Source organism: Phodopus roborovskii, unplaced genomic scaffold, assembly GCF_943737965.1.
Source record: "Phodopus roborovskii unplaced genomic scaffold, PHOROB, whole genome shotgun sequence".
Taxonomy (NCBI): Eukaryota; Metazoa; Chordata; class Mammalia; order Rodentia; family Cricetidae; genus Phodopus; species Phodopus roborovskii.
This window is the reverse complement of record NW_026126541.1, coordinates 26523861-26547018: the sequence shown is the minus strand read 5'-3', so window position 1 is coordinate 26547018 and position 23158 is coordinate 26523861. Positions and strand designations below refer to the sequence as shown.

Genomic DNA, 23158 nt, shown 5'->3' with positions numbered 1-23158 from the left:
GGGCCTGGGCATGTCCTTAGCTGACTCTATGAGTGTCTTCTTGGTGTTATATCTACTTGCAAGAATTCATAGCAAACTGTTTACCTCCAGCTACCATACGTAAAACAGGATCTTCCATCCCGTCTTATTTTCCTCCACTACATTTTAATTTGTTTTTATCTAGAATCCATCACAGTTTGACCATTGTACTTTGTAGTATGTTTCCTCATTTACTGTTTTCTTTATCACTAGACCAGAGGTTCCATACACCTGGGACCACCACAATTTCCACATCTGGATTAAATACTGGCACACGGTATGTATGCACAGGATAAAGAATTACTTGATGAAGAAGTGAATGGGCTCTTAAATATGTTATGTGTGTGAGATAGTCCTTCTGTGGCACTGACCACGCCCATTGGGGGTGGAGCCATAGGCGGAAGTGACCTATGGAAGGAGGTCGGAGAGAGAGCCTGGAAAAGCTCTCTTGCTGGCAGATCTCGGACAGGAGAGCATCGGGTGGACAACTTCCAAAAGGTACAGCAAGGACAGAAACAGCAAGCCACCTGGACAGTCACCCTAGGTCTCACAGCAACATTGGTACACCCAGTTTTGGCTAAAGCCAAGAGAACTTGACAGACCACAACAGCAGGGAGGTAGAATGGCTGTCTTACCCTGACTTGGCAAGGTCCAGCAATCTTCTATATTTGTCTCCTGCAAGTACATAGGACTGCATGTCCAAATCAGTGGTCAAGGTGGGGGGAATTCTTTGCCCAACAGCCCATTAGCTGAGGCGAGAATGAACTCCAGCAGGAGCAACAACAGTGTCCAACATATTTTCAAGAAAGTGCACGGTGCTGTCAGGAGCAATAGTGTCTCATGTCAACAGAGTACTAATATTAAAACATTTAAATGCCATGTTCTGCATGAAGGGGAATTGTAGTGAAATAGTCCTTCTGTGGCACTGACCACGCCCATTGGGGGGTGGAGCCATGGGCAGAAGTGACCTGTGGAAGGAGGTCAGAGGAAGAGCCGGGAAAACCTCTCTTGCTGGCTTGCTGGCGGGACTAGGACAGGAGAGCATGGGGTGGAATTTCCTGGTGTTCATCTGTCTAGGTTGTAAGTTGTTTCTCCCTGAATAAACATCTATTCGGCCTATTTGTTTATCCTGATCCTTATTTAACCGCAATATGTGTGCTTTCATTCTGAATGTTAGTGTTAACTTCTCAGTCACTGTGTATATAGACATGGGTGGTGCAGTGGTGCAGGGCCTTTGGTAATCTCTCTCTCTCTCTCTCTCTCTCTCTCTCTCTCTCTCTCTCTCTCTCTCTCTCTCTCTCTCTCTCTCTCTCTCTCCATTGCAGCCACCTGGCTTCACACTGCCTCCAGAAATCATGCAGAATTCATGAAATACCTTTGCTCAAATATAGAAATAATATAGCTAACTGTCAGTGTCCCCCTGACTAATCCCAAGGAAATCATTCTGTATCTTACACTTTTCTTGAAATGACCACAAATACTTTATTAAATAAAACTGGATTTAAAACAAAGTAAACACAGACACTTAAATATTTTCATGTATTGGTGGATTCAGTGACGACACCAGCTTTTAGTAACCATGCCCCCTCATTGATTCAGCATGGCTTACAGGTTCATGGTGCCCTTGTGGGAATTTATGATCGAGATTGTCTTTTGGATATCTTCTTCCTAAAATCTACAGAATTCTGTACACTAGTGAATTATTCCACAACCCATACAACTTTAAATGGCCCAGGGGCATTCAGGAATGAGGAATACTTATGCATAAATATCTAAGCCTAGAACTTAAATCTGTTTTACATGTAACTAATGTGTTTATTTTTGTATGGGCTTAAATTGCCTTAAATCAGCTGGAAATGAAACTACCATGCAAGTTGAGAGACATGAGCACTTTACTTTGAAACTTTACACATACGTGGTAACTACTTTAGATAATGGAGCAGCTTGGCAGGGATAGCACCAGTGGCCAATACTACAGTGGCCAAGACTCAAGGTGAGTTTCAAAAATTCTGTCTCCCTGTTACATAAAATGATGTCAGCAAAAGAAACAAGCACTTTCTATCTTTAGTTCAACTTACTGCCTGCTTCTTTTCTGTGATAATCGCCAACCTGTATACTATTACATGTGCCATTTTATTATGTACCACTTCCCATTGCTTTCTACCTTATACTTAAAGTGCTATGTACCCATATATACATTTGAACAATTACATGTGCAGGTAAGTTGCCCACTGGTAATTATGTGTTATAAAGACCATCTATTGGGCTGTAACCACTGCTCTTGTCAATCATGATATTTTGGAAACTCAATTCTTTTTTCCCAACATAATATCCAACCCTTACAGCATCTGGCCTTCTACAAATGTAAGAGAGATGCCCTTTGTACCAGCATCTGAAAAAAATGGCATTAAGCCAATATAAAGCAGAGCCAAATACATGCTAGGGAGTGGAATTCTCTATTCTGCACTCATGCCCTGGAATGCCACAACTGTCTTTCAAACTGCCTTAAAACAACTTGGCACAAAAGAAAGCTCACGAAAATTCCCACAAAGTCAAGACCAATAACCTTTCCTGATTGGAGCTACCCTTTGCTGACCCTCCCTTTCACTCATACAAATATTTGGGCATTTCCAGTAAAGTTTTTATAAAATAAAACAGCTAGTAGGTCTTTAGAGCAAAGAGAAAGCAATGTTTGAAAATATCTGGCAGCAGACAGATTGGAGTAAATAAAAACAATGGTAGCAAGAATCTGTGCTCTTATGGATTCCTTTTAGCCAAGACCTTCAAGGAGACCATATTGGACAGTGCATTCTAAATACTTTCTGTCATCATGGAGAGTAAAGTTATTCTTGGAAATCCAGGCACATCTTTAGGCACAGCTTGATCTGAATTGCTATCTAGTGATGTTTTGGAGAGATGGTAAAAGCACTTGTTTCACTAGCTTGAGGGCCTGAGTTCAGATCCTCAGCAGACACATAGCATGCACTGAAGGGCATGACGGTAACCAGCCCTGGGAAGGCAAAGACAGGCAGATGCCAAGGGCTCATGAACCAGACACTTTAGCTGAAATAATGTATTTCAATGACAGTGAGAGACCTTATCCAAAAATGTAAAATGGAAAACAATAAAGGAAAATGTCAGAGTTAACCTTTGTTTGTCACACACACATACATATGCAGTTGCAACACAACACAACACATATACAACCATACATGCACATACAGAAAGAGTTAACTGGATCTGGTGGCATAGGCTTCCTATCCCAGCTCTCCAGAGATCACAAGTTCAAGGCCTACCTGGGGAACTTAATGAGATCCTGTCTCAGAACAAAAAGTGGTGTACCTCAGCTGAAGAACACTAGGCCCTGGACTGAGTCTCCAATACTATTAAAGTAATGGATTAATTAATTTAATTTTATTCCCTTCCCATATATATATATATATATATATATATGTATATATATATATATTACCACAATTTTAATCACATTCTCAAATGATATCTGGACTTCATTTTTACTTGATTTTATATTCAAGTAAACCCCCAATTACACTATTTAATTACTTCATATTGTTAGACTTCTCTTAAGTAATTAAGAGGCTTAAAGTCTTGAGGGTATAGTGTGGCTGAATTAACAAAACTCTGTGGTTCAGTAGTAAAGTGTATGTATATCTTAGCTTGGGGTAAAAGTGGGATGACCATTTAATTTCTACTTTCAAATACATAAAACAATACCAACTGAAAAACAATTTGCACCTAAGTAAAACCCTGGTCGTTGAGAATGGATAGCTTTAATTGACTTAAATACGTAGAGCTTTTCTCAGTTAGTATTTATTCTGATGCTGCTTAAGGTTTCTTTGCATGTGTTCCTGGTAACCGTAAAGAAACAATTTATCAAAAACCATAGGGAACTAAAGCATCGAAATTATGCTTCTTTCCCTCTAAGATAGAAAACTTCCCTGCACATCAATGGAAACTATCAGTCACTTCTCACTTTAAACCAAATTCTGGCTTCATCTGAACCAAACCACTATCGGTTAACACTATATCCTTTGAAAATTCAGAAGGTGAGGGAAGTGAGGAAAGGCAGGTAGAAATGTCCAGCAAGGTGAAAAAGTGTATACAGACCTTCCATCATCACAGTGGGCATGCGCCCTTCACCCTCCTCATCCTTCTCTTTTCTGTGGTACCCAGCAGACTTAAGAATTTAGTCAGAGCTTTGCACTGGGGATTTGACAACAGACAAAGACATATGGTACTGTGTAGTGAGGTAAATACTGGTGACCTACGGCTCACACCCACCCAGTGGTTGTAAATTGGAGCTTATTTGGAAACAAGGTTTTCAGAGATATAATGAAGAATGCTGTATCTGAGCTTTCACGATAAGTGGGAGATACAGACACAGCCACAGTGGAGGATGACAATTGCACAAAAATGAAAGGCTGGCCGTGGGGTGATATGATCACAAGTCACAGAAGGCCAGAGACCATCTGTAACCTCTGAACGGGAAAAGCCTCCCCAGCAGTCTTCAGAGAACCCTGCCAACACCTTGAATTTGAACTACTTGTCCCCAGAACTACGAAAAGTGCAAATCTCTTCTTTTTTTCAAGCTCCATAATTTCTGCTTATTAGCTTCACTAGCCTCAGGAAATAGAACATGTAGACACATACATTTCTGGACATTCCTACAGACGTGTGTGTCTCTCTCAAGGAGACCAGAAACACATTTTGGGGGGAATCTCAATTTGCACATGGAAATGGGGCCTGGGACTTTGATGCAATAAGTAGTTTCATGTGTACCACAATTTTGAAAAGGTTAAAAGATCTGCTGACTGCCTGGCTTCCTCAAATGTCTCCCTGCACACCTGCTGTGAATTATCAGTGCTAGAGCCTGAGTGCCCAAGAAGAGCCCAGCATTCTTGTTCCAGTGACTGTTCAAATGTCCTGTCATGTATTTGAACTGTCTTCTCATATGCACAGAGCATGTGCAATGGTAGTAAATAACGGAAACACAGCAGGGTACCATGGATCTGTGGACAAGACCAAATTAATTCAGACAAATAAGCACCTTCTCAGAGCCCATTCTTAATCCTTCATTAGTGGTTCTTATATTCCTGTATTATCTCTTTTATTCCCATATCATCCCAACTAAAAAATTCTTCCGAATCACTTCCTTCACTTGGGAACAAACCCGAATCCTTGTTTAGCACATGAGCATGAGAACTATAGGAATAGTGTCTATCATCTACTTTATGCTTACTTTAAGTTCTTAGCACAGTATCAGTTTGGAGGAGGGGGATTCTTTTTTTTTAACCAATATATCTTTTTTTTTAACCATATAAACCCCAGTTCCCTGTCCCTCCCTCCCTCTTTTCCTCTCTCCCACCCTCTCATGCCCCCCCACCCTCCCCTCACTTCACATATAGAGTGAGGCCTTCCAGAAGGGGTCATCTAAATCTGTCAAGTCATTTGGAGTAGGTTCTAGGCCCTCCCTCCTGTCTCTAGGTTAAGGGAGTATCCCTCCATGGGGAATGTGTTCCCAAAGTCCTTTGGTGCACCAGGGATATATCCTGGTTCCACTGTCAGAGGTCCCTTTGACTGCCCAGGCCTTCTAACTGAGACCCATGTTCAGGGGGACTGAGTCAGTCCCACGCTGGATTCCTAGCTGTCAGTCTGGGGGCCCGTTAGCTGGAGGAGGGGACTCTTACCCCACTTTACAGAAGTGAAGCTAGCTTGAAGACATTGAGCAATATGACTAACGTAAGCTAGCAGGAGCTTAAAATCTAGGCCTTTGTAATTTCATAGCTCCATCTCTTGGCCTCTGCATCCATGCATGTATATTGTCTAGAAGGGGAAAACACAGCATCCTCTAGACGCTCCTATATAATGACTACCTCTTATAATGCAAGCCTTATTCATGTAGCATTAACACTGATTCTCATTACTTTTTGTAACTGCACTTTGCTTATACTGAAAACTTAACCTGCATGGTAAGAAGAGGAAGAGAGAGGACAGAGGGCAGAGGGCAGAGGGCAGAGGGCAGAGGGCAGAGGGCAGAGGGCAGAGGGCAGAGGGCAGAGGGCAGAGGGCAGAGAGAGAAGAGAAGAGAAGAGAAGAGAAGAGAAGAGAAGAGAAGAGAAGAGAAGAGAAGAGAAGAGAAGAAGAGAAGGAAGAAAAGACGAAAGAACCAAAGGAACTAACTGGTTATGGTCTCACCAGCCAGTTGTCTTCAAAAGTTCAGCCATGCAGATGCTGAATCATTTAAGCAAATTAAATTTGAAACTCCATGTTTATTCTGTTCAGAGAGCCTATAGCCACAGAGCAGGCCCTAACACAGCTAAGTCTGTCAGCTCATCTACAAGCCTCTAGAATTCTTTCCTAGAATGACAAGTTTGTAAGCAGCTATGTTGAGAGGAAAGGAGTGTGTTCAGAGGAACAGACCCTTCCATGGATGGGCATGAAAACCAAGTACGAAAACCTAAATATGGCCACTGCCAGAGAGCCATCTGTGACTCCCAAAATGACTTCTAAAACAGGGTCACAAGTATTCCAGTGAGCAGAAGTAGATCCAAGTGTGGGCTGAGAAATATGGGAAGAATACGCATGGATCCATTCCTGGCACAGAGTTAAAAGCACCTTATATATTTGGCCGGTGAGGTCAGAAAGAGCAAACAGGAACAGTAAGAGCTGCATTTACTGAATGACTACACTGGAGAAGGCACTCGGCTAAATCCTTCACATGCTTGAGCTCATTTAAGCCTGTCAACAACCGTGGGACATTTCTCAACAACTGAAGAGGCTGAGGCTTTCGATGTGTTTTTTTGTATGACAACATCAGACTAAGAGCACAGAACGTCTTTTGATCTCCAAAATGCTTCATATGTCTTTCTACATATTAACTGACCAGACTGCCCTGGGAGAAAAAAAGATGCAGAATAACATTTGTTCACATGGAAAAATTCAAATATAACCTAAGAAACAAAACAAACAAAGACAGAGATCCACTGTGCTTGCGGGTCTGCGAGGCCCTTCAGCAAGGCATGCTTGAACAATGATGATGAGAAGACAGAAGGACAATGCTGGAAAATAAGGAACCAAGCTTGAAAGACCATGTGCAACTGTCCACAGTGTAGCTGCAGTCATGGTCCAGATGTATAGGCCACCCACTCCAAGCAACCCTTCTAAGGTGTCCATGTCCTTCTTGAATCGGTCCACTTAACATCCCTGTCTTACCATTGCCCTCCATGAGCAATGTGGGTAATGCTTTCTTGGCATCTTCAAGAAGCAGCTTTTGTGAGAAACCCATATAAACAATCTTCTAAAGTTGGAGGGTGCCCACCTGAGTGATGAGCAGCCCCTGCCATTTGTGTCATTAAGCCAAATCAGATGCTTATGTTTTACATTGGAATAGAACATGGTTACACCTTACCTCCTTATTTCTGCTTGTCCTGTTTTATTTTACACTCACCTCTTTTTCCTTGTTTAGTCACTGCTTATATTTAAGATACCTTCTAAGTGGGGATTTGGAGGGTAGAGGGGGTGGGAGGGTGGGGGTATATGGTACATAACAGACTTGGGATATAACTCCAGTTCCAGTCACTGGCAAGCATCTGTGGTTGGCAAATCAGAACATCTCAGAACCTCTAGATCTGTGATTTACTTGTTAAACTATTTTCTTAATAATAATAATAATAATAATAATAAAAGAGTGAACAATATATTTCCTGAAATCCTTTCCAAGCAGAAGCTTCTAGAAGCAGCTGGTTGGAAATCCTCTCAGTCCCTGGAAAGGTTTTATTACACAACTGCTAGGGATTTTACTAGGAGTTTATGCCCATCACCTTCCAACAGTCCACAAACAGCCTTGGAAGAGTATATGCATACAAGGCTTATAGGAAATTAACATACATACACACTTTGCAACGATGTCAGTATTAACCTTGAGGAGATGAAGTAATTTGTCTAAAATCACACAATTCATATGTGAGAGGATTCTTCAAGTTTGTGAACATCAAGACCATTTGTTTATTGATCACTATCTACTCCTGGGTGAAGCTGTTAAAATGTCTCCTCTGTCTACCCTTTCAAGGTTTCTCTCTCTTACTTTAAATCTTATTGAACACAGGAGATGACTCAGTGGGTAATGGCATAATAGCACTTGTCTCCAAGATGATTGAACTAAGTTCTAACACTGGGACACAAATGATCTCAGAAGAGAACTAACTCCTACAAATTGTTCTCTGACCTCCACACTTATACCATGGCACACGTGTGCTCATGCATAACACACACAAAAAATAAATTTTCAAAATGTAATAAGAAATTGAAGATTTTAATTGATTGTTTTTTTAATATTGAGATACTAGCAAACATACCTTTCAGCAAACCTAGTTCAATATCTGAACAATGACAGAGAAACAGAGGGTGGGGGTGGGGGGAAAGGCAGGCTGTAATGGAAATGCTAGCCTATAAAAAGTAAACTGTGCTCAGAGACTACAATACCATATATGTCCAAATCTTCCCAACAGTCTTTAAAAAAAAAAATGTAGCTGAGAGACTTGGAATTTGTTATTTTCCCAAGTGGGAGAGCAAGTTCCTCTGGGCCCTTCAAGTATCACAATTTTATTCTGATAGAAAGAAAAACAAATCATTGTGATTCCTGCAGAACGCCTTTGTTATAAGAACAGTAGATACACACAATGGCAGCCTTACTTTCAAAGTCGCGTCTTGGGAACTTTTCCTTAATTTATAAAAAGCACACAGAAAGGCATCAATGCAACATGGAATCATAAATTTGAAAAGCAAAGGGACATGCAAATGTTGCTTCAAGAGGAGTGTGTTCTTGCAGCTATAACTCGAGTAGAAAAGTACATACGACCTTCCCCATGATTCTATGATGTTTATACAATCGGTGTCTTTTTTAGAAAAGTGTCTGAATGTGTAAAGGTTAAATTTGTTGATGCTACCTACCATCATGCCCTTTACTTTTGAATAGACAAGATATAGATCATTTCTACCACACACCAAAGTAAACATATTGTCACATGAATTTAAGAGTTGGGTTGAAAATTTATAGTTTCCGACTTGCCACTCTCACTTTTTGGCATTCATCCCTTCTATAAATAAATTTCCTCTCAAAAGCTGTCTATAAGAATATTAGTTCCATCGTTGCTACTGCCTGCATCAACAACAACAACAAAAATAAAATAAATAGAAACTACCAGCTGAGTTGAGGTATGTGAATAGAAGGGGTTAGTATATGGATATGAGAAAGACTAATATGGACTGATCTGGCAAAAAAGCCTAGCTACTATAATTAATCACAAGAGAAATACTTTAAAAAGGAGTGATTCTACTGTAGGGGAACAAGCAAACAACCACAACTCCAAAACAGAGAGTTCTCTTTCTATGTAAAAGTTTGCACAAACGCATGTAAGTTCAACACTGGCTCTCTAATGTAGGACAAGTAAGAAAGACTAAGGAGAATAATTGTGCATATTTCTAGTATCTGGCAATTAGCATGCATTTTGTGTAGCTGAAGCAAGCAAAGAAACAGACAAATGCAAAGATTATAACCAACGGATTTGAGGCCTATCCTTTGCCTGTAGTGATCAACAAAACATGATGAGATTCTTAGAAAAGTAAGTATGATACAGCGCTACACAAAAGAGATGTCATTTGCCCTCTGATTCCTTTAATATCTGAATGGCCACAGTGCTGCCAGCCTGCCCTATCTTAAGTACACTGCCTTCCTAGTAGCCCAGAACACAGATAACCAGACACTTTCAAGGCAGGATACCCCAGACCCCAAACCCTGCTGTTACACTTCAGGAATTTACTTTGCAGAGATAACAAAGGGAAAGATCTGGGTGGAGGGGTGGGGGTTGGGAGCTAAATGCCTGCTTGCTGTTTGCAGCTTGATGCTTGCTTCTCTGTGTATAGCAGACAGGGTCATTTCTGCTAGACCCTGCCCACACCAGGAAGAAAGCCTTCCATTGCTCTGAAACCACAGGCTTTGTAAATGTTTCTGTCTCTAACCTAGGAATAATATAAATTACTGAGTGAAGGAACAGTTGCAAATACGTTTATCATATAATTCTAAACACATTTTTTACAAGGGCAGTTTGTTGTCAATTGGAACATCAAAATGTGCATCATTCTAAAGGATTTTTTTGTTTTCGGTTTTTGGGTTTTTTTTTTTTTCTTTTTTCTTTTTTTTCTTTTTTCTTTCTTTTTTTTCTTTTCTTTTCTTTTTCTTTCTTTCTTTTTTTTTTTTTTTTGGTCCTTTTTGTTATTATTATTCTTGCTGGGTTAAGAAACATCCAACATAGTAGTGAGGAAGGTGGCCAATTAAAAAAGACTAAAAAGAGGAATTAATTCTAAACTGAATTGTTTTTATCAAAAGCACAACCTCCTTTTGCTATTGAATCTCATCAAGACAGACCAAATTAAAAAAAAAAAAAAAAAAAAAGATGCTGCCAGGAACAAGACTGTGTCATATTCAGGCCCCTTGGGGGTTCACATGACAAGAGGTCACAGACTGAATGAAATGGCCTTTTACATGAAGGCTGAATGACACTTCTCCAAAGAAATACTGATTCAAAAACTTACACACTGCTAGACTAGACATGACCCACAAAGCATCCTTTAGCGGCAGGCAGGCAAACCGATGCTCAGTTCTTTTATGCCCCAGACTGAGAAGCATTCTATACTCAGGACATCTCATGGAATATTTTCTTTCTTTCTTTTGAAATATTTAAATATCTGCATATATAAAAATCACACTAACTGGACACCTCAAACTGTTTGCTATATTGTTATTTAATTATAGTATAGAATTATCGAGGAAGTGGACGCATCTATTTGAATTGCCTAGTAAATGATATAATTTGTTTCTTATAATAATTTTCTGTTTGGTTTTCCATGGGAGGTGTGTGTGTGTGTGTGTCTGTGTGTGTGTGTGTGTCTGTGTGTATGTGTGTGTGTGTGTCTGTGTGTGTATGTCTGTGTGTGTATGTCTGTGTGTGTGTGTGTTTCTGTGTGTATGTGTGTGTCTGTGTGTGTGTGTCTGTGTGTGTGTGTATGTGTGTCTGTGTGTGTGTCTGTGTGTGTGTGTATGTGTGTCTGTGTGTGTGTCTGTGTGTGTGTGTGTCTGTGTGTGTGTCTGTGTGTGTGTCTGTGTGTGTGTCTGTGTGTGTGTCTGTCTGTGTGTGTTTCTGTGTGTGTGTGTGTGTGTCTGTGTCTGTGTGTGTGTGTGTGTTTCTGTGTGTGTGTGTCTGTGTGTGTATCTGTGTATATGTGTGTCTGTGTGTGTGTCTGTGTGTGTGTGTCTGTGTGTGTGTGTGTCTGTGTCTGTGTGTGTGTGTGTCTCTGTGTGTGTGTATGTCTGTGTGTGTGTGTTTCTGTGTGTGTCTGTGTGTGTGTATGTCTGTGTGTGTGTGTGTGTATGTCTGTGTGTGTGTCTGTGTGTGTGTGTGTTTCTGTGTGTGTGTCTGTGTGTGTGTGTTTCTGTGTGTGTGTATGTGTGTGTGTCTGTGTATATGTGTGTCTGTGTGTGTGTGTCTGTGTGTGTATATGTGTGTGTGTCTGTCTGTCTGTCTGTGTGTGTGTGTGTGTGTGTGTGTGTGTGTGTGTGTTGGGGGAGGGTCTCTATTTATCTCCTCGCATACCCATGCATTTTAGACCAGTCTTAACTGGCCGTTATTGCTCCCACCTCCACTCTGCCTTTCTTCCTTGAAATGTGAACCCAGAGGTTGACCCGTAGGAGTATAGACATTCCCTTCGGGTGACATTAACATCTGAAGCTGTCCTCTTAGTCTTTTCTTCAAGAAGAACAATTTACTCAGCATTTTAAACACATTCTCTTGAGTCATCACTGATTAGAAAAACAGAGGTCAATATGTGATCCCTCTTCCAAACATGAATCCTATTATTAAGAAAGTTATGTCTTAGAGAATAGATTTTTTAAATTTTTTATTATTTTTTTCCTTATTTTACATATCGATCCCAGTTCTCTCTCCCTCCCTCCATCCCGTGCTCCCCGACCCCCCCCCCCACTCCCCACCCACTCCACAGGGAGGGTGAGGTCTTCCTGGAGGGATCATCAAAATCTGTCATTTGGAGTAGGGACTAGGCCCTCCCTCCTGCCTCTAGATTAAGGGAGTATCCCTCCATTGGGAATGTGCTCCCAAAGTCCTTTCGTGCACCAGGGATACATCCTGGTTCCACTGTCTGAGGTCCCTTAGACTGCCCAGGCCTTTAATTGAGACCCATGTTCAGGGGTCTGGGTCGGTCCAATGCTGGTTTTCCCAGCTATCAGTCTGGAGTCATTTAGCTCCCCCTTGTTCAGGCCAGCTGTCTCTGTGGGTTTCTGTAGCTTGGTCTTGGCCCCTTTTCTTTTTTTAGTATTCACCTAAAGGTCTTTCTACACAGTGGGCTTCAACTACTAAATATTATACTTCTGCTGCCATCTAGTGGCAAGAGTTGAAATAGCGCTCTCATTATCCTTTCTTCCCAAGCCCTTTCTTCTCTTTGTTTCTGCTTTGCAGCCTTTTAAAAGGTCCTTACACTGAAACCTGAGACCTCCCTTTCTTACAGGGGTGAGTAGATAACCTGAAGCATTCTCTGGAATAAAGAATGGCATTGTAGAATTCTTTTCCTGCATCTAACACATTTCCTTTTTCCACCTTAAACAAGAACTAGTTCTGGAGGAGTAGAGCCAACACAGTGGACCCAAACCAGAAAACAGATCCCGAGACCTAGGCTGGAAGGGGTAGGGTGGAATAGGCTTTCAGCCTCAGTTATTGTTTCTGGGATTCGCTGTTTGCAAATTTATGATCAGCTGTGGAGTAGAACTTATCAATCTGAAGGGAAGTCAGATGCTTCTCTTCGGTCATGTTAATGTAACTCTTAACTAAACTGACTTGAAGAGTATATACTTCATGAAAGCTAACGATTCTAATTCTGTGTCCACAGTTCAATTCCTCTGACACTATTGAGAGACAACTATGTAAAATATCAAAAGATGGGTACAGAGAGAACCAAATTACACAGACTCCTCTAGAATACGGTATCAGCAAGTATAACAACAAATATGAAAACAATTTTTCATTTATTGTGGGGAAAGGGGGCTTTAAAATAATAAAATTTAAGAAATAATATTTCTTAAATCTGTTATACATCTTAAAACTCAGATTATTTTAAGCAATGTAGCTGGGCAACATGGGTCCCATGCATTAGTCAAATGGTTTCTCCCAGCATTTATTACACTCTATTAACATAAAATAAATTCACTTGTGCACACTTAGAAACGTTCCTATGCCACTGATAATATGAACACCCCATCTTGTGGACACCGCTCTGAAGGGTAAGTGCTAAGTTGAGCCTAGGGAATATAATGCCTTTGTTTATAAATAAGAAGCTTATCGAGTCAGAGTCAAGAAGCTGACTTTTCAGAACTCTAGATCAGATGTGGGGCTCTTAGACTTTTTTTTTCCTTGCAGTGACTCACAAGACAGATGATATCCCCATGTGTAACATACCCCTGTGAAAAGACAAGACCATCTGTGGATTTTGTGTAATTTCCTGCCATACATTTGTAAGCCTTCCCATCTAGGAAGCTGATTGGAACTAGAGTGAATGGCTTTCCCTGGGGAAAGGCCTGAGAATATGCTCTCAGCCTTGTTTTTGAGAAGCAAATAATTCATAAATTTTGATTTAAAAAAACAGTCATTTATTCATTTTAACCTTATGATCAGTGTAATACATAGCATTTTATTGTGACACCGGAGTTGAAATGTGCTGGGGTAAGAGAGGATGCCAGGGTGAGTATTTTAGAGTCTTAGTCTCTAAAAGGACTTTTGAATATGAAGTGCTTTTGCCCGGGAAGACACAGGGTTCTTTCACTTGTGTTTTAATATATTCAAGATATACCTTTTCTCTGCAAGGCAGTTCATGGGAGGGAGAAGCATGGTAAATTGCTGGTTTTATTTGGTTGGAATTTTTCCTGTAAACAGACCTGGTTTCTACACAAGGGTTTACAGCCTAAGATATAAAAGAATTTTCTATTTTAGGGATCTCTGGCACACGTAAACAAGTCCGTTAGTGACTGTGTAATACATGAAATGAGCTCCATCCACACTATGTGGGCAATGAGAAGCATCAGGAAAAACACTAACATTTACCCAAAGGCTTTCGAGTTGCTTGTTAGACAATCATAGCACCGTATCATTGAATAAACAGACTCAGGAATATTTGTGAAAGGCAAACAGACAAATATTTTTAGGAGCCCCGAAGGGTTTTATAATGGTATTTTGTAGCATTTTGAGGTCTGGGTGCTCAAAGGAAGACAAATCCAGGAATTTAAAATTTATTTTGAAGCACTGGATAAATTAGACTACATACAAAAAAAAAAAAAAGGTCTTAATTTGCAACAAATGTAACAGGGAATTTAAAAGCTATAGTTGTAGCATTAATATCAACAACTAATTTCTACTCAAGTAAATTACAATCGATACTTTATACCCTGCTAGTTTCTCTTGCAAATAAACACTGGAATGAAATCACCACAGTTATGTTGCCGCCCTGACACCACTATGTCACACTCATAAAAAAAAGAAAATCAACCCAAATTAAATACCGGATAACAAATTAACCATTAATAATGGAGTCCCAAGAATAAATCAAATAAATATGCACCAAGGAAAGAATGAGCATACAACCAGTGCTTTGGACAGGACAAATTTCAGATATTGTTTTGAAACTCTCTAGTCAATATAAATTTTGTATTGTGTGCTTTTCTAAGAAGTATAGGTTTCTATTCTATTCATCCACAAAACAAAATTAAGATGCTTACAATACCTTAAACAAAGGATGTACCAAAGTTTGTGCTCTGTGAATCATCTCTGCTGGTTTCTCTGAACAATGTTAACCATTCCGCAAAAATAATCTATTGTTCCAGAATGAAAATATTAAAACATCATCTCATCTCTTTTAAATCCACATAAAAGGTATAAATACCTTTTAAGGACACAGTAGTTTCTCACTGCACAACTACTTTAAGGCATTGCAAATCTTCATAATTAATTTTTTAATTTGTGAAACTCAAATTATACATACACTCATGTGCACACTGATGCCCACACAGACCTAATAAGGACACGAACAAGTTTTAAAATACAGTAACCTTCTGAACAGGCACTCTTTGCTTCATGTCTCTGTTCTGAAACTTTTTCAAGCAGACAGATTTGGTAGGGTTCAAAGATGTCAAGCTAGAACCTAGAAAAAACAGATCCAAAAGAGAGACCCACAACCAGGAAGAGTCCGGAACTAAGAAAGGGGCAAGAAAATGGAGGGGTTGATAAAGGAAGAGTGACAAGCATGGATTCTTGTACCTGGTGCTGGGTGGCAACATAGGTGTGTGTATGTGCCCAATAGCATGCAGAAACATTTGAGAATCTACAAGACACCGTGAATTGCTTTATAATAACAGATGCAAAGAAGAAGCCATCTTTTCTACAAGGACTTATTTGAGATACCTTGAAAAGCTTTATAATAACAACTACTGTGGTAAATGTAAGTCAGAAATGGAATCAAATGGCAATTTGGTATGTCTGCATACAAATGTACTCTGTACATCTATGTATATTGGTGTGTGTTTGTGTGTGTGTGTGTGTGTGTGTTTCATTTTCTTTTTTTTTCCCCTCCCCCTTTTCTCATGAGTAAACCAACACATCAACAAAGCCAGAGTCAAGGTCAATATCCCTTTCCTACAGTTCCCAAGCTTCTGCTCTTTCACTTTTGTGAAACAGGATATGTCATCCCTGGTTTATCTCAGAGCTCACAGTAACTTCCAAAACCTACAAGAAACCTTGATAATGTCTGGCTCTGAACCCTGATAAGGAAATTCTCAATGGGAAACAAAAATAATTATTCATGCCCCGTGCAGCTATGAAATCACCTGGAAATCGTATCAAAAGAAAAGATTTAGTGCCTCCTCAGCATCTTTCCTCAGTAATGTCACCAGCCCACAAGGAAACAGGACTTGGTCAGGAAGGAGGAAGAAGAAAGGACATCTCTTGTTTTTTCAGGTCTGATTGAAATTGCTTTGTGAGGGTCAAATTTCTAAGGGATACACGGTTGAAACTGAAGTATGTGACCTCTATTTATGCTGGTGATTCAAATGAACAGAGGCTCCCAGCATAGGCAGCCCATCTGGAAAATAGTCTTGGTTCCAGAATCAGAATTGAGCTCAAAAAAAAAAAAAAAAAAAAAAAAAAAAAAAGTCTCTTAACTAGATATAAATCAACAGCATGCCAAAGATATCAATTTGGCATCTCTGGTACAGATGTACAACCAAGAAAACTACATTTTCCTTCTATTGCTTTTTCTGGGATGCCTTGAAAAGCATGTCTACAAGGATTTGCTCAGTTTTCTCATCATTAAACCAGGGAACCACCCCTCTCATGATCACCTTAGGTTGAAAGTCTCTGTGACATGCTAATGCTTGTCAATTGGCATGTGACAAGATATAAGGGTGTTTGTTCATCAGCTGTCCAGCAGGAAAATCTTCCCCATGCCATTAGCTTGCATTCTCTTAAATTACTGCCCAAAATACTATTCATCTGATTCAACTAAACCAATGTTCTCTACCCAAGGCTATTGTGAGACTATTACAATGTTAATCAGAAAGCTATTCAAAAGTTACTATAATGATCATTCACTTTGATTATAGCTATGTTAAGGTGTAAAAGGATTGCTGGGCATTGGTGACTCATGCCTTTAGTCCCAGCATTCAGGAGGCAGAGGTAGGCAGATCTCTGTGAGTTCGAGGCCAGCCTGGTCTACAGAGCCAAGAGCTAGTTCCAGGACAGGCTCCAAAACAAACCAATCCAAAGGAGGCAAAACTAATGCCTTTCACAATATTATTGTCCATTATCCCTACCTGGAACATGATAGTAAGCTACAGAAATCAGGAAAAAAGGAAGGGGAAAGATTGCCAGGTAACAATCCTACAAAAGCAGGGCTGCCTGAGGACTTCCCAGCTAAGCAGGCCCATCTAAGCTGCATAAGAGGGCTGGCTATAAGACTCCGCTGGTCCCTTTCTAAAGAGGTCAGGTTAGCACATGGTAGGTCCTCCCTACCCAGTGAGAAATGGTTCACCAGTCACTGAAATTGAACCAGCTGGGCTGGTTCTATAATACATCTATTATGTGGACTCTGAGAACTAGGTTTGGGCTTGAAACTGGTTGTGGTGGTCCTGAGGTGGGAGTCTACAAGCACATCACTAGATTTGAAGCCTCAAATTCCTTCCTTGAGAAGTACAGGTACCCGTTAGATGTGCTAAGGTATAACCGTGACCTGCTACCATAGGTTCTGTTTCTAGCACAGTGTTGAGATGGAAAAATTAGTTGTCTTTACTGTTGCTTTTGTCATTGTTTCACAATTCTGTGTATTTTCAATATGAACAGTGGGAGAGTAACTGGTGTTGGGCCCAGAGTACAGCTAGAATGCATCTTCTTGAAGTTGGTTATATCAAAACGAGGCCTCGCCTTTTGACAACTGAATTGGCTCAGAGATGCAAAAAGCAAGGGTTTTCTGGGACATCCAGTCCAAGACATCTATACTCCCGTGGAAGTTTGGGTTCTACTGATCAACTGGCATCATCAGAAGCAAGGGCTTCTAGACAAAAATAGCCCCAGCCACTTTGGAATACTGTCTGCTCTTATTCTGGGAACTAGTTAATATTGATTCTAGCCCATGCTCAAGCCAATTTAAAACGTGTGTGCAGTCCCTAGTGTATACACTAGTTAATGAAGCAGCCAAAAAAGGAACTTATGATTGTATGAAAATTTCGGGAAAAGAACGGAAAGAAATTGGAAATTCTGGATGTGAAATGTATGCCTGAGGGGAATCCAGTTCAGAGGAATCTATGGGAAATACTTGGAGTTTTTTGGCAAAAGGGAAGTATTTCAAACATAACTTGAAAATATCATCGCCATCATCTGAAAGAGCCTGCCATTTTCAATGCTAATCACTTGATCCCTACAGAACATTTCTTAAGGGGTTGTAAATGAGAACTGCAATAAGTCAGATGTTTTCTTTTTAAACATGAGCATCATACTGTTCACTTGATACTTATGCTTGAGAGCTTAGATCTTCCTCTTCCCTGGTATAATTTTCATCTAAGCATTCCTTAGATACTTGGATCATTCTTAATGGAGAACAAACATTGTATCCTCTGTGGACACATGGAAATCTGGATAATTGGACCAAGTTGATTACAGCAGTAATTTCTCCCATTCCCTTCCACGACAATAAAAGCTTAAGATATATTTTGCCACCTACTATGTAAATTATTTTTAGATTACAGACTTCTTTTAGTTTCCCTCAAAAAAAGAAAAAAATCCTAATTCAAACTAAATTTATTTTCTTTTTAGTATAAAAATGGAGTGTCCTAACAACATTTGAAATGAATCTTCAGTACTAATACCTATCGCTCCAATTATAACTGAATATTAGCATTGCAATAAAGCCCTCTGTCTCAGTCACTGGAGATGGATGGATTGATGCAGAAAGTATTCTTTCATTCTAAAAGCACATTGCCCATTATTAACCCTCGTCGTTTTGAAATGCTTTTCTAAGAGTTTTTCCTTAAACCAAAGTGTCTTGCTGAGAGTCCTTTCTCTTTAAGAGAGTGCCTAATTCCAGTGGATAGTATGCCCATATATTATACCTGTCAAAATTCTTTAAATGCTAATGAGTCACCTCACTGAAAATAAACTGCATGCTTCCTTTTGAAAGCTTGAAAGTCGGCACAAGTTGGAAAACGTTTACCTCTGTTCAGTGTAAATCAGGAGAAAGGAAGTGGAAAGTACTCCAGACACTGGTTCAAGACACAAATAAGTGTGCTCTATCATGCATGAGCCGCTCTTGAGATGATGAAAGTTTCTACTTCAATAAGAAAACGCTGCGGTGGGAGTGGAAAGGGGGAAGGGTCAAAAGGGGAGATAGTTCGTAGGAGACATAAGCCATTTCCTCTTCATAGATACAAAAATTTCACATTCTTTAAGAATGCTTGTCAATGGGGGGGGGGGGGATGGGGGTGGAGTCTTTGTAAGCTGGCGCCTGGAAAGCGGGCTCTGGGAAAGCGGGTTTTCGCCTGTCCTCTCCAGACCCTGGTGAGAATTTCCTCTCTTCTGTGAAGCCATGCTGTTACTCTAAGGGGCACAGCCCAGACACTAAATCTGAAATTTCAAAAATGCGATAAAGCTCGAAGCGGCAGCCCTGGGAGGCAAGCAGCTGCCTGGTGACCGCTGATGAAGTGGCTTCTTAAGGAGGTGGGCAGATTGATTCCAGCTGCCGAGAGCCGGGCAGGGCAGCGGCCGCGGAATGCACAGCCAGGCGGAGGCAGGACTGTAGCAGCTTCCCAAGCTCGGGTCGGGCCAAAGACTAACTCTGCACTTTCAGCCTAGCGGGAGGGGAGGGGCCTCGTTCCGGGCAATAGGAACTTCCAAGGCAGGCTGGGCCAAAAGGTACCCGAGTCGCTTCAAAAGCGGAAAGTGACTCAGGGTATCTGAAAGCTGTCTGAGATCCGTGTTCAGAAGAGCCCGCATTTCTTAGGTGGTGCCCTTCCTGGGGATTCCTGTTTGGTTATCCCCACCCGCGCCCAGCTCTGGGTCTCCAGACAGCGTTGAACCCCCTTGTTGTCCGTTTTGGCTACCCATACTGTGATCGACACACCACAGAGTGCAGTCGAGGTGCAGGAACATGGGGGCCTTGGAACTGGCCCGGGGGGGGGGGGAAGGGACCCATGATGATCAGGTTTGCTCTTTAGAAGAGCTAGCCTCAAAGCAAGAGGTGTGTGTGTGTGTGTGTGTGTGTGTGTGTGTGTGTGTGTGTGTGTGTGTGTGTTTGTGTGTGTGTGTGTGTGTGTGTCCGGCTGTCTGTGTCTGTCTGTGTTGGGGGGCTGGGGAGTTTAGTAGTCTCCCGAGGGCCCCAAAGTCAGACACCAAATGATCTAAGAAGAGGGGAAGGGTAAGAGGTAGGCGGGCATGAAGGCACGCCTAATGGAATATTCAATATCCTGAGAAATGCACTTTCGGCCCTGCACTCCCAGAGACTAAAAGCCAGTAATGGGCTTTGGAGCCTGCACTTCCTCTCCCTAATGTCCACAGGGCTTTAACGTTGCAGCCGATCGATCAGCCTTCTCCGCGAAGGCGGTGTGTGGAGTGCAAAACCTTCCTACTGCGGCCAAAACCCATCCAGCCTCCTCTGAACACCCCGAAGACACCGCACAACTTCGAAATGGAAGAATTTGGCTCTTAAAATGCCAGGGAGGGAGAAAGGGAGAAGCGAGGTGGCGCCTAGAGAAAGCACCCCCCCCCCTTCGCTCCCTACCCCAACTTTTCCAGGAAGGAGTTGAAATTGAAGCAAACAGCCCTTGCATTGGGCTGAGCAGTTGTCCCTAACCTGCTTCACGTGCAAAGTGACCCAACCTCCACCAAGCCCAGGACAACTAAGAGTGGCCCTTCTGGAAAAAACAGAAGCAAAGCAAATGAGCGCCCAGAGGTGGGGTTTAGTGGCTTTCTCTTGATGACATCACAGCTCCCCTGAAAGTGACCCGGTGAATAACCCTTCCCTCCCAACCCCTTGCTGGAGGCTGGATCTATGGGGTGGAGACCAGCCCCAGGTCCGCCCCAACCCGGCCAGCGCCCTCTTGGCAAAGCTCACTGTATCTAGACAAACTCTGTCCCTAAACTGAACTCGACCCCAGCCAGCCTCGGGTCACTCCGCGGCCCGGGTCGCCTCTGGGAAATTCTCCAGGCCCGGGGACGGTCAGGGTTCAGCCCCAGCGTGGGCGCCCCGAGAGGCAGCAGCCCGCGCCGTCAAGCGCAAGGTAGCGAACTTTCCGCGGTCCCTTTCCCCACCCCCACGCCACAGGGGCGCGTCTCCACGAAGAGCTCGCCTTTCCCAGCCCGCCAGAGACAACCGCAGCACGTGATGCGCAGAAACAAAAATAAACACTTCCCCTTCCCGGACCGCCACGGCGAGCAGGGGGCGCCCTGCGCTATCGCAGACTCGCACCCCCACCCCCTCCACCCGCCGCCCCTAAGGCAGTCCCCACGGGCACCGGGAGAGTGGCCCCTGCCCCCCGACGCCCTGCGCCTACCTCTCGGATTTGGTGAATTTCCGGAACGCCTGGCGCAGGTCGTGGAAGGACCTATAAGTCTGCGGCTCGGCGGAGATGCCCTGTGCCCGGGTGGTCCGCGGGCCGATGTGGGTGGAGGGCACCGGCAGCACCGACTGGCATTTGTGGAGCTTCCTCTTCAGCTCCTGGATTTCTTCCTCCTTCTCTGACAGCCGCTTCTCCAGCTCTTTGATCCTCTCCTCTTTGAGCAGGAGAATCTTCGCAAAGTCTTCCTCCAGTTCACTCATTTTTAAGGTTAAGCCAGATCTCCCCCTTTGGAAACTTTTCTTCCCGCGGCACGCCGGCGGCTGGGCGGCTGGGACGGCAGAGGAGCGCAGCGAGCCGGGGACTGGGGCGCTCAGCCCGGAACACGGAGTGTGGCCCCCGCTCCTGCGATCGCTTCTGCTGAATGAACTAGAAGCTCCGAGGGGAGGATGAGGCGTCTAAAAGGAAGGAGAGGAGAGGCAGAGTGCTAATCCCTAGCGTCTCTGGGGAATAGGTGATTATCTTTCATTGAGAAACCAATTAGAGCCGCCCTTCCTCCCCTGAGACCCCCCTCCCTCGTCCCCCTTTCCCAGTCGCTTGGTGAGAATACGCGAGCGCGCCACCCCACCGAGAGCCTGGTTTCTACGGAGGGCTGGACCAGAGAGCTTGAGCTCACTCCATCACACAGTCACTCTTCTAGGCTATATGGTACCAAAAGAAGGGAATGGGATGGGGTGCTTTATGACACTTGATCCTTGAAATAGCAACAATTACCATGTGACCTCTCGAGGATGACGCAGTGCTTGTAACTGGATCCTGACAGAAAGAGAGAGAGAGAGAGAGAGAGAGAGAGAGAGAGAGAGAGAGAGAGAGAGAGAGAGATTTTACATTTCCTTTAGACAACCTAAAGAAACCCATGTTTGTTTTCGCCATTCCTTTCTTTTCCGCTCTGCATGCCTGGAGAGAAAGCACATGTGTGGGCATCTCCTCTCACTGTCAAGTTCTGAGGTTGAGACCTTCACTAATAAGAATGACCGACAGGGCAAAGGCAGCAATAGCAATTCCGAGTTTTGTAGGACATAACTTCACTGGAAATTGTGAACTAAAACAGTTGGAGGGGAAAATGGATGAGCATATCATGATGAGCCATGTGTTTATGGAAAATTGCAAGGCCGTGCATTGATTGTGAACAGTTTAAAGTATGGATTTCATCTACTCCGCTTAAATATTGTATATTGAGCACCCAAACATTATCTTTCATGGCTCTGAAGAGGCTACTCCAGCTGCTAAACTGCTGGCTCTCCCTCCCAGTTGAGTTTGGAAACTGCAGCCCCATTCCCATTCGTCCTGGTCTTTGTTTTTCCCTTATCTGAGCATCCATCATCTGGCCAATGTTAAGGGAATTATTATGGCCATTTGATCCTTAGTAATCACTACACTTTAAAGATATCCACTGTACACCATAGAGATCATGTTTTACATATATATAAAAATATTGTTTTTCCATTTATTTGATGAATGGGGGGCATTCTTTCAGGTAATGAACAAGTTAACAAATTTTAGTAGATGCAACTAAAATAAGAGTTTCTCTTAACTAATAACCACTTTCCTTTAAAAAGGAAAAGTACTACATGTCTTAAAAAAAATAAGTAAATAAGTATACTACCTGGTCTGAAACAATACATGAAAGGAAAACAATTGTGTGCTTTGGCTTTTAAATAAATCCTCCTAAAATATGTTTTCTTTTGGAAATCCTTCTATTACCTAGTGCTGGTTGCACTCACTGATTGCATTAGGTTAGAATCATTAAACACAACATCTGGATTTCTTAAGGGAAGCAAATACCTCTACCTCTACCCAGACTCAGTTGTCTGTGGTGGTGGTATTGATGGTTATTTTCCTGTCACTGCTGGTGTGAAAACGGAATCTGCTACAATCCTTTCTAGAAATACTCAAAACAATGTGTAT

General features: G+C 42.2%; 1 protein-coding gene across 1 annotated transcript in view; it reads right to left on the bottom strand.

Moving 5' to 3' along the window:
- The window catches only part of Prkg1 (protein kinase cGMP-dependent 1), a 1151895-nt gene extending 1130144 nt beyond the window's left edge, over positions 1-21751 (bottom strand). The window contains exon 1 of the mRNA XM_051199947.1: positions 21188-21751. Within this exon, the coding sequence (XP_051055904.1) occupies positions 21188-21453 (266 nt within the window). The 5' untranslated portion in view covers positions 21454-21751. The remainder of the gene's footprint in view (positions 1-21187) is intronic.
- Between the last annotated feature and the right edge of the window lie 1407 nt (positions 21752-23158).